Source organism: Triticum urartu, chromosome 3A (assembly GCF_056163025.1).
Source record: "Triticum urartu cultivar PI428250 chromosome 3A, HENAU_Tu73, whole genome shotgun sequence".
Classification (NCBI taxonomy): Eukaryota; Viridiplantae; Streptophyta; class Magnoliopsida; order Poales; family Poaceae; genus Triticum; species Triticum urartu.
The window spans coordinates 323,472,154-323,486,944 of record NC_141875.1 but is presented as its reverse complement, the minus strand read 5'-3'; the positions used below and the strand labels follow the sequence as shown (position 1 = coordinate 323,486,944).

The window sequence follows — 14,791 nt, the reverse complement described above, 5'->3', positions numbered from 1 at the left end:
AACATATCAAAATAAACGGGGAGCTACATCGCGAGCTATTGATCTACACCATAGTTATGCAAATACTATCAGGACTAAGTTCATGATAAATTAAAGTTCAATTAATCATATTACTTAAGAACTCCCACTTAGATAGACATCCCTCTAGTCATCTAAATGATCACGTGATCCAAATCAACTAAACCATGTCCGATCATCACGTGAGATGGAGTAGTTTTCAATGGTGAACATCACTATGTTGATCATATCTACTATATGATTCACGCTCGATCTTTCGGTCTCCAGTGTTCCGAGGCCATATCTGCATATGCTAGGCTCGTCAAGTTTAACCCGAATATTCCGCGTGTGCAAAACTGGCTTGCACCCGTTGTATGTGAACGTAGAGCTTATCACACCCGATCATCACGTGGTGTCTCCGCACGACGAACTGTCGCAACGGTGCATACTCAGGGAGAACACTTATACCTTGAAATTTAGTGAGAGATCATCTTAAAATGCTACCGTCGAACTAAGCAAAATAAGATGCATAAAGGATAAACATCACATGCAATCAAAATATGTGACATGATATGGCCATGATCATCTTGTGCCTTTGATCTCCATCTCCAAAGTACCGTCATGATCTCTATCGTCACCGGTATGACACCATGATCTCCATCATCTTGATTTCTATCAACGTGTCATCATATGGTCGTCTCGCCAACTATTGCTCTTGCAACTATTGCTATCGCATAGCGATAAAGTAAAGCAATTATTTGGCGCTTGCATCTTATGCAATAAAGAGACAACCATAAGGCTCCTGCCAGTTGCCGATAACTTTAACAAAACATGATCATCTCATACAACAATTTATATCTCATCACGTCTTGACCATATCACATCACAATATGCCCTGCAAAAACAAGTTAGACGTCCTTTACTTTGTTGTTGCAAGTTTTACGTGGCTGCTACAGGCTGAGCAAGAACCGTTCTTACCTACGCATCAAAACCACAACGATAGTTTGTCAAGTTGCTGCTGTTTTAACCTTCTCAAGGACCGGGCGTAGCCACACTCGATTCAACTAAAGTTGACTGACACCCGCCAGCCACCTGTATGCAAAGCACGTCGGTAGAATCAGCCTCGCGTAAGCGTAAGCGTATGCGTAATGTCAGTCCGGGCCGCTTCATCCAACAATACCGCCGAACCAAAGTGTGACATGCTGGTAAGCAGTATGACTTGTATCGTCCACAACTCACTTGTGTTCTACTCGTGCATATAACATCTACGCATAAACCTGGCTCGGATGCCACTGTTGGGGAACATAGTAATTTCAAAAAAAAATCTACGCACACGCAAGATCATGGTGATGCATAGCAACGAGAGGGGAGAGTGTGTCCACGTACCCTCGTAGACCAAAAGCGGAAGCGTTATGACAACACGGTTGATGTAGTCGTACGTCTTCACGATCGACCGATCCTTAGTACCGAACGTACGACACCTCTGTGTTCAGCACACGTTCAGCTCGGTGATGTCCCGCGAACTCACGATCAAGTAGAGCTTCGAGGAGGAGCTTCATCAGCACGACGGCGTGATGATGGTGTTGATGAAGTTGCCGACGCAGGGCTTCGCCTAAGCACCGCTACGATATGACCGAGGTGGATTATGGTGGAGGGGGGCACCGCACACGGCTAAGAGAGATCAATGATCAACTTGTGTGTCTAGAGGTTCCCCTTGCCCCCGTATATAAAGGAGAAAGGGGGGAGAGGCGGCCGACCAAGGAGAGTGCGCCAAGGGGGGAGTCCTACTCCCACCGGGAGTAGGACTCCTCCTTTCCTAGTAGGAGTAGGAGAAGGGAGAAGGAGGAGAGAGAGGGAAAGGAAAGGGGGGCGCCGCCCCCCATCCTTGTCCAATTTGGACTAGAGGGGGAGGGGGGGCGCGGCCTGCCCTGGCCGCCCCTCCTCTTCTCCACTAAGGTCCATTAGGCCCAATATACTCCCCCGGGGGGTTCCGGTAACCTCCGGTACTCCGGTAAAATCCTGATTTCACCCGGAACTCTTCCGATGTACAAATGTAGGCTTCCAATATATCAATATTTATGTCTCGACCATTTCAAGACTCCTCGTCATGTCTCCGATCTCATCCGGGACTCCGAACTACCTTCGGTACATAAACTCATAATACCGATCATCACCGAATGTTAAGCGTGCGGATCCTACGGGTTCGAGAACTATGTAGACATGACCGAGACACGTCTCCGGTCAATAACCAATAGCGGAACCTGTATGTTCATATTGGCTCCTACATATTCTATGAAGATCTTTATCGGTCAAACCGCATAACAACATACGTTGTTCCCTTTGTCATCACTATGTTACTTGCCCGAGATTCGACCGTCGGTATCTCAATACCTAGTTCAATCTCTTCACCGGCAAGTCTCTTTACTCGTTCCATAATGCATCATCCCACAACTAGCTCATTAGTCACATTGCTTGCAAGGCTTATAGTGATGTGCATTACCGAGAGGGCCCAGAGATACCTCTCCGACAATCGGAGTGACAAATTCTAATCTCGATCTATGCCAACTCAACAAGTACCACCGGAGACACCTGTAGAGCACCTTTATAATCACCCAGTTATGTTGTGACGTTTGGTAGCACACAAAGTGTTCCTCCGGTAATCGGGAGTTGCATAATCTCATAGTCATAGGAACATGTATAAGTCATGTAGAAAGCAATAGCAGTAAACTTAAACGATCAAGTGCTAAGCTAACGGAATGGGTCAAGTCAATCACATCGTTCTCCTAATGAAGTGATCCCGTTTATCAAATGACAACTCATGTCTATGGTTAGGAAACATAAACATCTTTGATTAACGAGCTAGTCAAGTAGAGGCATACTAGTGACACTCTGTTTCTCTATGTATTCACACATGTATTATGTTTCTGGTTAATACAATTCTAACATGAATAATAAACATATATCATGAAATAAGGAAATAAATAATAACTTTATTATTGTCTCTAGGGCATATTTCCTTTAGAGGGATAGTTATATGATCCAATTATATTATTATTGTTGAGAGAATTTGCACTAGTGAAAGTATGAACCCTAGGCCTTGTTTCCTAGCATTGCAATAACGTTTTCGCTCACTTTTATCATTAGTTACCTTGCTGTTTTTATATTTCCAGATTACAAAAACCTATATCTACCATCCATATTGCACTTGTATCACTATCTCTTCACCGAACTAGTGCACCTATACAATTTACCATTGTATTGGGTGTGTTGGGGACACAAGAGACTCTTTGTTATTTGGTTGCAGGGTTGTTTGAGAGAGATCATCTTCATCCTACGCCTCCCATGGATTGATAAATCTTAGGTCATCCACTTGAGGAAAATTTGTTACTGTCCTACAAACCTCTGCACTTGGAAGCTCAACAACGTCTACATGAAGAATGTTGTGTAGTAGACATGAAGCATTCATTTTCTGAGAGATAACTACCTACTCATGTGTTGAGATCAAGATATTCCAATCCAACCACAAGAATTTTGATCTCTAGTCTTCCCCGAGTTGCTTTCCATTCAAATCATCTTTCCACCATATCCAAATTTGTGAGAGAGAGTTGAGTGTTGGGGAGACTATCATTTGAAGCACAAGAGTAAGGAGTTCATCATCAACACACCATCTATTGCCTTTTGGAGAGTGGTGTCTCCTAGATTGGTTAGATGTCACTTGGGAGCCTCCGTCAAGATTGTGGAGTAGAACCAAGGAGCTTGTAAGGGCAAGGAGACCGTCTACTTCGTCAAGATCTACCCAAGTGAGGCAAGTCCTTTGTGGGCGATGGCCATTATGGGATATACATGGTTGCTTCTTTGTGGACCCTTCGTGGGTGGAGCCCTTCATGGACTCGCGCAACTGTTACTCTCATGAGTTGAAGTCTCCATCAACGTGAATGTACGATAGCACCACCTATCGGAACCACATCAAAAATCTTCATGTCTACATTGCGTTTGCTCCCTCCAAACTCCTCCCTTTACCTTCATATGCAATGATTTACATTCCGCTACTATACTCTTAGAATTGCATGTGTAGGTTGATTGCTTGAATTGTGATAAGTTGTTAAAATCTGCCAAGACTTAAAATTAGAAAAATGCTAGATTTTTATTTGGTCAAGTAGTCTAATCACCTCCCTCTAAACATACTTTCGACCATACAAAAGACGTAGTAGATAGATAGATAGATAGTATAGATAGACGAGCCAACACTTTTTTTTTTTGAGGTTTCCCAGAGGCCAGAGTGCTGCTCTAGCTGCCTGTTCTGTTTGCCAGAAACCAAGCCCAAGAAGCCCATGACGCATGACCGCGCCTGAACCAAAAGCCTTGCCCACCATATTGGGCGCCCCTTTCCTCTTTGTGCTGCGCTCCTCGTTTTGTTGCGGCAAAAGAGCGGCGAGGGCGTGAGGGGCCCCTGCTGCTTGTGGCGGCGGCGGCGGCATGGAGAGGGGCGAGAGCATCCTGGATGCCGTGCTCGACGAGGAAACCCTAGATTTCGGCGGAGATGACGTCGAGATGGCTGACGCGGAGGCGGTGGAAACCCCCATCCCCGAACCCCCCGCCGTCGGAGCAGGAGCCGCTGGCGGTGGTGCGCAGGCGGGCGGACTGGCGGGCAAGAAAAAGAAGAAGAGAAAGTCCGGGAGGAGTAAGAACAGGGGGAGGCCTGATGGGCCACCCACCAAGATCGGCGACATTAATCGGTAAAAATCCTCGCACCACTCGCTTAGGGTTTTGGTTATGCCCGAGACGAAATTAGAAAATTAACGTTTGTATATATACCACATGCTATTTGTTTTGTATGTTTTTGTTTCACAAATCGGGAGTATTGAGTAGACTATTGCGGAAATTGGTTTACACGTATAATGGTTTTGATCATCCTTTCGAAATGTTTGTTTCTTCTATGTGAAATTTCTATATGAAGGAAAATGCTCACACCGTGTTGATGATACTGAAGTGCAAGGGCGCAGTTGCACTATATGGTCAACAAACATTGTACATTTTAATAGAAATTGGTTAATTGCTATCATGAATACAAAGACTTCTTTTCACAAGAGAATTATACAGAGTTTAGTTTTCAAACTGTCTTGTAATCCAATACTCCAACGCTTGTATAAAGCTATCACAACTTTGGTTTGCCCAACCAACCTGTCAAGGCAAATTATTTTGCTGTGTTGTGTTATTTATTTTAGGTTGCTAACTGCCCAATCCTTTATACCTTTTGCAGTTTTGTACTTGACACGTGCAGACGCTTGAAGGAGAAAAAGTCATACCTTGTCTGGAATGCTATTGGCTGCCTTGGCGTTTCTGCTGTCAGTGATCTTGTCCGAGAGGTATACAATTCTTTTGTTGAACAGTATGTAAGGAGGTTCAGTTTATCAATTGATGTACTTTTGAAAAGTTTACTGTCTTGGTTGAGATGGATCATTTTCTTACTAAAGCACAAATATGTCATAATTTGTTAGTGTAAGCTATTGTACTGGGCCTCTCTGTTTTTGTTTGTGCCTCAGTGGTGTGGACTGGTAGGTATTTGCCCAATGGACTTGCATACCCTTGTAACCCTTCATAGGAAATCTGTTGCTCTTACAAATATTACTGCCTTGATTCTTTGCAGTTCCATGGATTAGTTTGTTTTAAGCAATTGAGAAGTTTGGAGTTTCTCTAAAGAGTCACTGAATAATATTTCCTTCTATGCTTGGTGAAAAAATCCAATTGCAGTTAAGTTCCTATTTTAAAGCTGTGCCTTGTATAATTCTTGCTGTCTATATAATCAGATAGCAATATTTTAGAGCCTGTAAAGTGTAGTATTCATGATTTGTTATCTATTGCTAAGTACATTCTATTCTAGGTTGAGGCCATTCAGAAGTGTGGCGGGCAGACGATTGCTGATGGAAGTCGTTTCCGGACAGGTGGTGGAATCCTCTGGAACATCTTGAAATCACGAGAGCCAAAGGCATACAAGGAAATTATGGTGAAAGGAAGGGAGCTTGAGGTAAGATATTATTTATGTGACTTGTCAAAGTGCTAGTTTTCGCACTACCACTCCTCATGTATGACTGTTTAGTGCAATAGCCATTTCTACAGCAACCTTTCGCGACGGGATCTTTTTGTACATGCCATGCCATTGTCACAAAAAGCAGGCAAAAATCAAGGAACTTAAGATAATTTTGTTAATTTTGAGTCTTGATGAGCCGCCTGAGTGAACTAGTATTAACAGAATGAGTGGATATTTTGCAGAGTAAATTGCTCAAAACCACCACATTTGTGGCTAGGGTACTTCAAAACTATCGTTTTTGCCAAAAATCACAAAAGACCACCACTTTTGCGCCAAGTGGATAACAAATAACACTGATTCTTGCATTAGCTCGTTCTAACAGCGAAACTGACAAGTTGGGCCCACCTGTCGGGCTGACGTGGCGTTTTTGCGTGACAACATGCTGAGTTGGACAACGGTCCCACCTGTCAATGACTAAAGTATTTTAGCTTTTTTATTTAGTTCTCCCTTTCAATTTTCTCCTGGACATTTCAGCAAACAGACAATGGGCAGCCACGACCATGCGAGGCCTCGTGCCAGCACACCGGGGAGCCTGCCGATGCAGCCGCGTCCACGGCATCCGGGACAAAGCGGGACCACGGCGAAGCCGGAGCGAGCAGGGGCGTGGGCACGCTGGGGCTCGGCCTCGCCGGAGCAGGGCGTGGCGACCTTGCTGCTGCTCTCGCCGCCACCGCTTGATGCTGCTCCTGCCGCCACCGCTTGTTGCTGCTCCCGCCGCCGCTTCCACCGCTGCTTGCTGCTGCTTCCGCCGCCGCTTGCTGCTGCTCCCGCGGGAAATAAGATGTATGGCTGACAGGTGGGACCCTGTCCACCTCATCAGGTCAACACATTGACTAGGACTAGTCTTTGCCAAATCAGCCCGACAGATAGGCCCCACCCGTCAGTTTCGTTGTTAGACTCGGCTCAGTTCTGAATTAGTGCGATTTGTTACTCACTTACCGCGGAGGTGGTGGTATGTTGCGATTTTTGACAAAAGCGATAGTTTTGGAGTACCCTAGCCACAAATGTGGTGGTTTTGAGCAATTTACTCATGTTTTGCACGACCATTCCTCATTTATGGCTGTTTAGTGCAATAGCCATTTCCTACAGCTCCCTTTCACCAGGGAAAAAAATTGTGTACATGCCACATCATTGTCACAAAAAGCAGGCAAAAGTAAACGAACTTAAGATTATTTGGTTAATTTTGAGTCTAGATGAGCCAGCCTGAGTGAACTAGTAGTATTAACAGCATGAGTGGATCCTTTGTGATTCATATCTAAAATTATTATAATCAATCTTTGTTATAAATCAAGTAATAAATGTAAAATAGCAACCATGCCAAAATAATTTCACTATGTTGAAGACTGATGTGCTACATTTCTCTCATTCTCTTTTTATATACCAACATTACAACTGATGGTGCTGATTGGTACGGTGAAGTATCATTTTACTGCACTTTTACTCGATCTGAATGGTCTTTGCTACCACAACCACTGTTTAATTATGTCTAATTGATTTTGCTACTTTCTCCTTCCAGAAGCAGTTCATGTATACGAAAGGCAGACCACAGATGAGCAGAAATGAAGATGCAAGCTCACAGGGCAGCGTGCTAGTTGATGAGGAAATTGAAGCACATGATGACCCTGAGCACTTAGTCGATGCAGAGGAAGCACCTCCTTCTGTTGATCAAGCTGAACCTCGTAGACCAGTAGCCGACAGGATTCGTGTGCCTGTTGCTTATGACGATCTTTTGGAGGATGGAGAGATACACAAAGAACAACCACAAAATTGACGTATTCCAAAGGTTTTGCATGCTCAGAAAGCAAGATTGCAGAATGTGAGGGAAGAGGGCCGATGTATGTATGAATGTTGTGGTGAAGCGACCTTCTTTCCCAAGGACTCCCATTTTTTCCCTTGTGTGATTGAGCAGTAAGTCATGCAAATATGCAGCAACTGATGAGTTCTATTGCTGCTAGGAGTGGAAGTTGTACGAACAATATTGAGCCTAAATTCAATGCTGAATGAAAACTATGGTTTTACAACTGTCCAGTTCATTTTAGGCTGTGTTCGGTTGACAGGGATGTGAAGGGGTTTTGGCAGGGATTGAGGTGGATTTGATCTCCTACAAGTCAAAATCCCTCCAAATCCCCTCCAATCCTCTTGACAAAGGGTGTAACGGAACAAGGCCTTAAGGATGTATTACTCCTGAGTTAGTGCTGGTTTTGGATATGCATTTATGGCGCCAGGCTCAACAAGTAGGACTGGTCGTTGGTCCAATATCGGTATTTTCTTTTTCAGTTCTAGTGTATCTTTGTGTGAGCTAATAAGTGAGGTCCTGATTTGAGGATTGCCAACCGCGCCTACCGCGTGGTAAGCGAGGTCCCGTCTTAAGTCTTGAATTTGGCTAAATTTCTGGACGAGCCATTTCACCGCTAAACTTACGGCGTTTTATTGAATGGATTTTTGTAGGAATTTTGTAGGTTTGAAAAGCTTGGGTTTTTTTTTGCAAATTTATTTGTAGGATTTAGGATTGAATGATACTCCCTCCGTCCCGAAATTCATGTCGCAGGGGGTTACAGATTTGAACTACCGCATTTTTTACAAAAACACCCTTCCACAACTTCAAATTCTCTTAAAGAAACCCGCATGTAGGCTCAAGTCGCGGGAAGATCCTGTCGCCGGCCGGGCTCCAGGCCGGTGGAGCTCCTGCCGCTTCTGCCGGACGAGCTCCTGCCACTGCTGCATCTTATCCTGCAGATTCTCCTCTGTTGTCGTCCGCTGCTTCCGCACAGGAGCTGCCCCCACTCCAAAAAACAAGCCCGTCTCCTCCCCCCTCCAGCAGCGGCGTCCGCACAGGAACTCAGCGCCGTCGCACCTCCTCAGTCCTTCCCGAGTATACCAGGAGCTCTGCCTCGCCTATACCTACGCCCTCCTTGAACCACGCTTGCTGGGAAGCCGCTGATAGACGGGATCGATCCCGTATCCTCCCACTCCGGCCGCTGATTCCGCACACAAGCTCAACGCCATCGCTCCTCCTCTGGTTTCCCCGAGCGGCTCAAAAGCTTCAGGGTGATCTTCGGGTCCTCGAGGTCACTTTTTCCCTGTCGATTGGTTGCTGGTTCGCCTGGCCCTGGTGGTCTGCCGCTTGCTGCCATTGGAGCTCGTCAGTAGCTCCTCCGTTGACCAAAAACCGGCACCGCTGCTATTATCACCCACGCTCGGGTGCGTGCACTCTCGCCCATGCTGCATGCTTGCCGGTGGAGCTCGTGCTCGTGCTGACCTGCTGTTCTTCACTACCGATCTTCTCTGAAGAAGAAGAAGAAGGTATAGTGTAATCTCTGGTCTTCTGTTGTTCTTCCCCTGTCGATTGATCTGTAGCGACTGTTGTTGTTGTAATCTCTTCGTCATGCTGTTGCTTGCTGTATCAAAAATTAACTCGTAAGATATGTGACTTAGATCAGTCATTCAAGATAACACTATTTATGCATGGCAAATGAGTACAAACCTGATAATTAATTGACTTAGTCCATTAGTTTGACTCCATCCCAATTTAGCATGGATTCCCAAGCACATAAATGCATCCACAGCTCTGGGATCTTTATCAGTACTAGAGGAACAAACAAGAGAATGGCTATAGAAATGTTTGTACCATGATTTATTAGACATAATGGAGTCAAACTAATGGACTATCGTCGGCAAAACGATCTGGCAAGTAGACCTTCTAGTAAGGGTGAGCTGTATTGCTAGGCATGGTACTAATATGTTCAAGTTGTAAAATATGAGCAAGTAGACCTTCTAGTAAGGGTGAGCTGTACTGCTAGGCATGGTACTAATATGTTCAGGTTGTAAAAATATGTTCAGGTTTGGACTTGTGTTTGTACTCCTAGGCATGGTACTATGAGCAAGTTGAACTTGATGTAACATACACCAGTTGCCTGTTTTGAGTTCATAAGGGTGAGTAACTAAAGTAAAATTACTGATGCTAAAGTTAAATTTAGTTAAACTACTGATGCTAAAGTTAAATTCATTTAAGGGTGAGTAACTAAAGTAACTTCCAATTGGAAGTCGAGAGAAGCAAGCAAGCAAGAAAGGGACAAGACATGGTCAAAATTCAGTTAAGATACATACAGTAAAATCCAATTGTATGACAGGAGTTGAAATCCAATTGTACTCCAGTTAAGATTCAGTGAAAATTTACTCCAATCAGGTTTTATGCACTTGTTTCACACTAGGAGTATGACAGGAGTAGTTTATATGGAAGGTAATAAATCTATTGAGACTTAATTAGGCTATCCCACTAAACTTGTGTAACGTTCTCGATGCGGCTATATCTCCTACGTGTCGAAGCATGACTTAAAGGCATAACCGCATTGAAAGCAATGTCGCAAGTAAGGTAATCTTCACAACAACCCATGTAATATATAATAAAGGGAAAGGTACATAGTTGGCTTACACTCGCCACGTCACACAAAGTACATAAATAGCATTACATCAACCAATACAATCATGGTCCGACTACGGTACCAAAATAAAAGATCAACCCCAACATGCGACATGGTCCCGATCGCCCCAACTGGGCACCACTACTGATCATCAGGGAAAGACACATAGTAACAGCGTGAGTCTTCGTCGAACTCCCACTTGAGCTCAAGCGCATCATCTGGAACGGAGTCATCGGGCCCTGCATCTGGTTTGGAAGTAATCTGTGAGCCACGGGGACTTAGCAATCTCGCACCCCCGCGATCAAGACTATTTAAGCTTATAGGTAAGGTAAGGTAATACGTGGAGTTGCAGCAAGCGACTAGCATATATGGTGGCTAACCTGTTCGCAAAAGAGAGCGAGGAGAGAAGGCAAAGCACGAACGAATAACTATAGAACAACCTACGGCAAACATTACTCCAACATCGTGTTCACTTCCCGGACTCTACCGAGAAGAGACCATCACGGTAACACACACAGTTGATTCATTTTAATTAAGTTAAGCTTCAAGTTATCTACTGTAACACCCTCGATGCGACTATATCTCCCACGTGTCGAGGCACGACTTAGAGGCATAATCGCATTGAAGGCATATGTCGCAAGTCAGGCAATCATCACAAACATCCCATGTAATATAGATAATAAAAAGGGATAACATAGTTGGCTTACACTCGCCACGTCAATCAAGTACATAAATAACATACATCATCCAAACACTCACGGCCCGACTACGGCGCCAAAATGAAAGATAACCCAACATGCGACATGGTCCCGATCACCCCCAACTGGGCTCCACTACTGATCATCAGGAAAGAAAACATAGTAACGTTGAGAGTCCTCGTCGAACTCCCACTTGAGCTCGAGCGCGTCACCTGGAGCGGAATCACCTGGACCTGCATCTGGTGTAATAGTAATCTGTGAGCCACAGGGACTCAGCAATCTCGCACCCTCGCGATCAAGACTATTTAAGCTTAATAGGTAGGGTAAGGTAAATATATGTGGAGCTGCAGCAAGCGACTAGCATATATGATGGCTAACTTATTCGCAAAAGAGAGCGAGAAGAGGAGGCAAGGCGCGAGCGAGAAACTAGAAAACAACCCGCGCAAGCATTACTCCAACACCGTGTCCACTTCCCGGACTCCGCCGAGAAGAGGCCATCACGGTAACACACTCGGTTGATTCATTTTAATTAAATTAAGGTTCAAGTTATCTACAACAGGACATTAACAAATTCCCATCTGCCCATAACTGCGGGCACGGCTTTCGAAAGTTCAAATCCCTGCAGGGGAGTCCCAACTTAGCCCATGACAAGCTCTCACGGTCAACGAAGGAATAGACCTCCTCCCGAGACGTTCCGATCAGACTCGGTACCTCGGTTCTTCAAGACAACTCCGACAATGGTAAAACAAGTCCAGCAACACCACCCGCTGTGCCGACAAATCCCGATAGGAGCTGCACATATCTCGTTCTCAGGGCACACCGGATAAGCTAAGCGTACGGGAGCCAACGTAACCCAAGTTGCCAAGGGACGGCCCCGCACGGTGCTCTAGGTTGGACCAACACTCAGAGGAGCACTGGCCCCGGGGGGGGGGGGGGGAGTTTAAAATAAGATGACCCTTGAGTCCGCGAAACCCAAGGGAAAAGGGGCTAGGTGGCAAATGGTAAAACCAAGGTTGGGCATTGCTGGAGGAGTTTTATTCAAGGCGGACTGTCTAGGGGTTCCCATTATAACCCAACCGCGTAAGGAACGCAAAATCCGGGAACATAACACCGATATGACGGAAACTAGGGCGGCAAGAGTGGAACAAAACACTAGGCGAGAGGCCGAGCCTTCCACCCTTTACCAAGTATATAGATGCATTAAGATAACATGGCAATATAATGGTATCCCAACAAGTAAATAAATGTTCCAACAAGGAACGGCCTCCAATCTTCACCTGCAACTAGCAACGCTATAAGAGGGGCTGAGCAAAGCGGTAACATAGCCAATCAACGGTTTGCTAGGACATGGTGGCTTAGAGATTTGACATGGAAACTGGGAGGCTTGAAAGCAAATGGTAGGCATCGTAGCATTGGCATAGCAAAAGAGCGAGCAATCTAGCATAGCAAAGATAGTAGTGATTTCGAGGGTATGATCATCTTGCCTGCAAAGCTGTCAGAGTTGACTGGATCCTCGAAAGCAAACTCAACGGGCTCCTCGTTAGCGAACTCTTCTCCCGGCTCTACCCAAACAAGACAAACAAGCAACAAGGACACAATCAACCACGTGCAAGGAACGAACAATATGGTGCAATGATGATATGCTATGCGGGATGCGATGCGGGATGCATATGCAAGATGTGACAGGAAATGCATGAACCTGGCCTCAACTTGGGAATCCAAGTGTGCCACTGGAAAGATGAGATGAAATCACTTGAAAACGATATAAATAACGCCGGAATCGGAGTTACGGTTTGGAAATGGCAAGCGATTCAAATATGACACCAGTCTGCGATTTACAACAAGTAACCATCTAAATGCAATGAGATGAACATGCTACAGCACCCAAACATGGCAACAAAATACATGGCAGGGATGCATTCAAGATGCTTAACAAAAGTCTAGCACTGAGCTATGGCCAATTCATCCATTAACAGGTTCAAACAAGCATGGCAAAAATGCATATGGTAAACAGATCTCAGACTTGGTGAAATTAACACTTGTCTGGAATTTCAGACCAAGTAGCACTCTTCGGAGCAACGAAACTACATGCTACAGGACCTGAACATGGCAAAGTAAGACATGGCATGGAGCTACTCAAATAGCTTAACAAAAGTCCCTTAGTGACCTTGAGCCAAAAGGGATCAGAAAATATACTAACAAGCACGTGAACATAGCAAAAACATAATCAGTTTTCAGACTCAGTGAAAACTGGCACATGCTGAAACATAACTCAAGTAGGCATGTTTACAAGCTCGATGCACTCACCAAGGTGCAAGTCATGAAAAGCTAAGCCTACATCTATCAAGAACACACGAAATGCAAGCTATACATGGCAAGAACAATAGCATAGCATGCACGGATCAACTACAACATCATCGGCAAAATTGCAAACAAGTTGACAATCTGCCCAGATTCACAAAGTAGCAAAAGTAGAGCTCGATTGACTCAAGCTAGGGTGCTCCATAATTGCAAACAAAGACATGGATGGATAGAGCACCACAATATCAATAACACATCCTTACTGATCATCCTCAAAAGAGGCACGGATCACTCGGAAACAACATGAACATATGGCAACATGAGATAAACAGCTCAAGGACTTAGTGGAATTGCTAAGTCCCTGAAATCAGAATTAGCAAGTGACTCACTTTGCAAGCTTGCACTAGGCACCACACACATTACAAAAATACATGGGCTGCACCTCTGGAAAGATGACAAAACCCTTAACAAAACATATGTAGAGCATCAGGTGTAAGTGCATCTAGTGCCACCCCTAGTTGGTTTTGGAGTATTGACGACAAACCTAGTTGAGGGACTAATGTGTTTGTGAGAATTGCAGGATAACACAGGAAGAAGTCCCTCATTGATTCGGTTTTACTACCAGAGATGACCCCTAAAAATGTACGAAGACATTGAAGTCAATGGTGGTATATGAAGATATTCACAATGAAGACTATGACAAGAGAAGACACCACGTGAAGCCTATGAAACTCGAAGACTTAGATCTTTCGTAGTTCTCTTTCCTTTGTGTTGAGTCATAGGAACCACTGTACTGTTAAGTGGGGTCCAAGAGAACCAGTCAGAATGACTGAAGTGATGCCTAATTCAAAAACCTATGTCTTCGAGCGAAGACTATGAGAGCAAATCTTGTCCAGAGTCGGACAAGTCAGCTTTGCTTGTAGCTCAAGTAAAGTTGCCGTGTGAGTTCGAAATCTAACCATTGGAACACGTGTCAGTTCCTTAGTGACCCAGGGTCATTTCGGACAAATCAGGTCGGGTTGCCTAGTGGCTATAAATAGCCTACCCCCTACAACCATAAACGGTTGGCTGCTCAGATTTCAGTGCACGGATTTTGTCGTTTGAGAGCAACCCACCTCGAAGCCTTTGAGAGAAAATTCCTAGCGAGGAGAAAAGCCCTAACCACCCAGAGCCAGAGAGAATTGGGCATCACTTAACTCTTCTTGTCTGAGTGATCTAAAGACTTATTACACTTGAGGACTGTGCATCCTCCAGCCGGTTAGGCGTCACGTTCTGAGCATCCAAGA

The 14,791-nt window shown here is 44.8% G+C and overlaps 1 protein-coding gene and 1 pseudogene across 1 annotated transcript; one reads left to right on the top strand and one right to left on the bottom strand.

Annotated features, from left to right (window-relative positions):
• Positions 1–4,374: 4,374 nt before the first annotated feature.
• LOC125543796 (uncharacterized) lies at positions 4,375–8,106 on the top strand. The gene is made up of 4 exons (XM_048707267.2): positions 4,375–4,733; positions 5,258–5,363; positions 5,879–6,022; positions 7,602–8,106. The coding sequence occupies exons 1-4, from the start codon at positions 4,474–4,476 to the stop codon at positions 7,854–7,856; spliced, it is 765 nt and encodes a 254-aa protein (XP_048563224.1). The 5' UTR covers positions 4,375–4,473; the 3' UTR covers positions 7,857–8,106.
• Positions 8,107–8,686: 580 nt separating this feature from the next.
• LOC147979591 (uncharacterized) lies at positions 8,687–9,730 on the bottom strand (annotated as a pseudogene).
• Between the last annotated feature and the right edge of the window lie 5,061 nt (positions 9,731–14,791).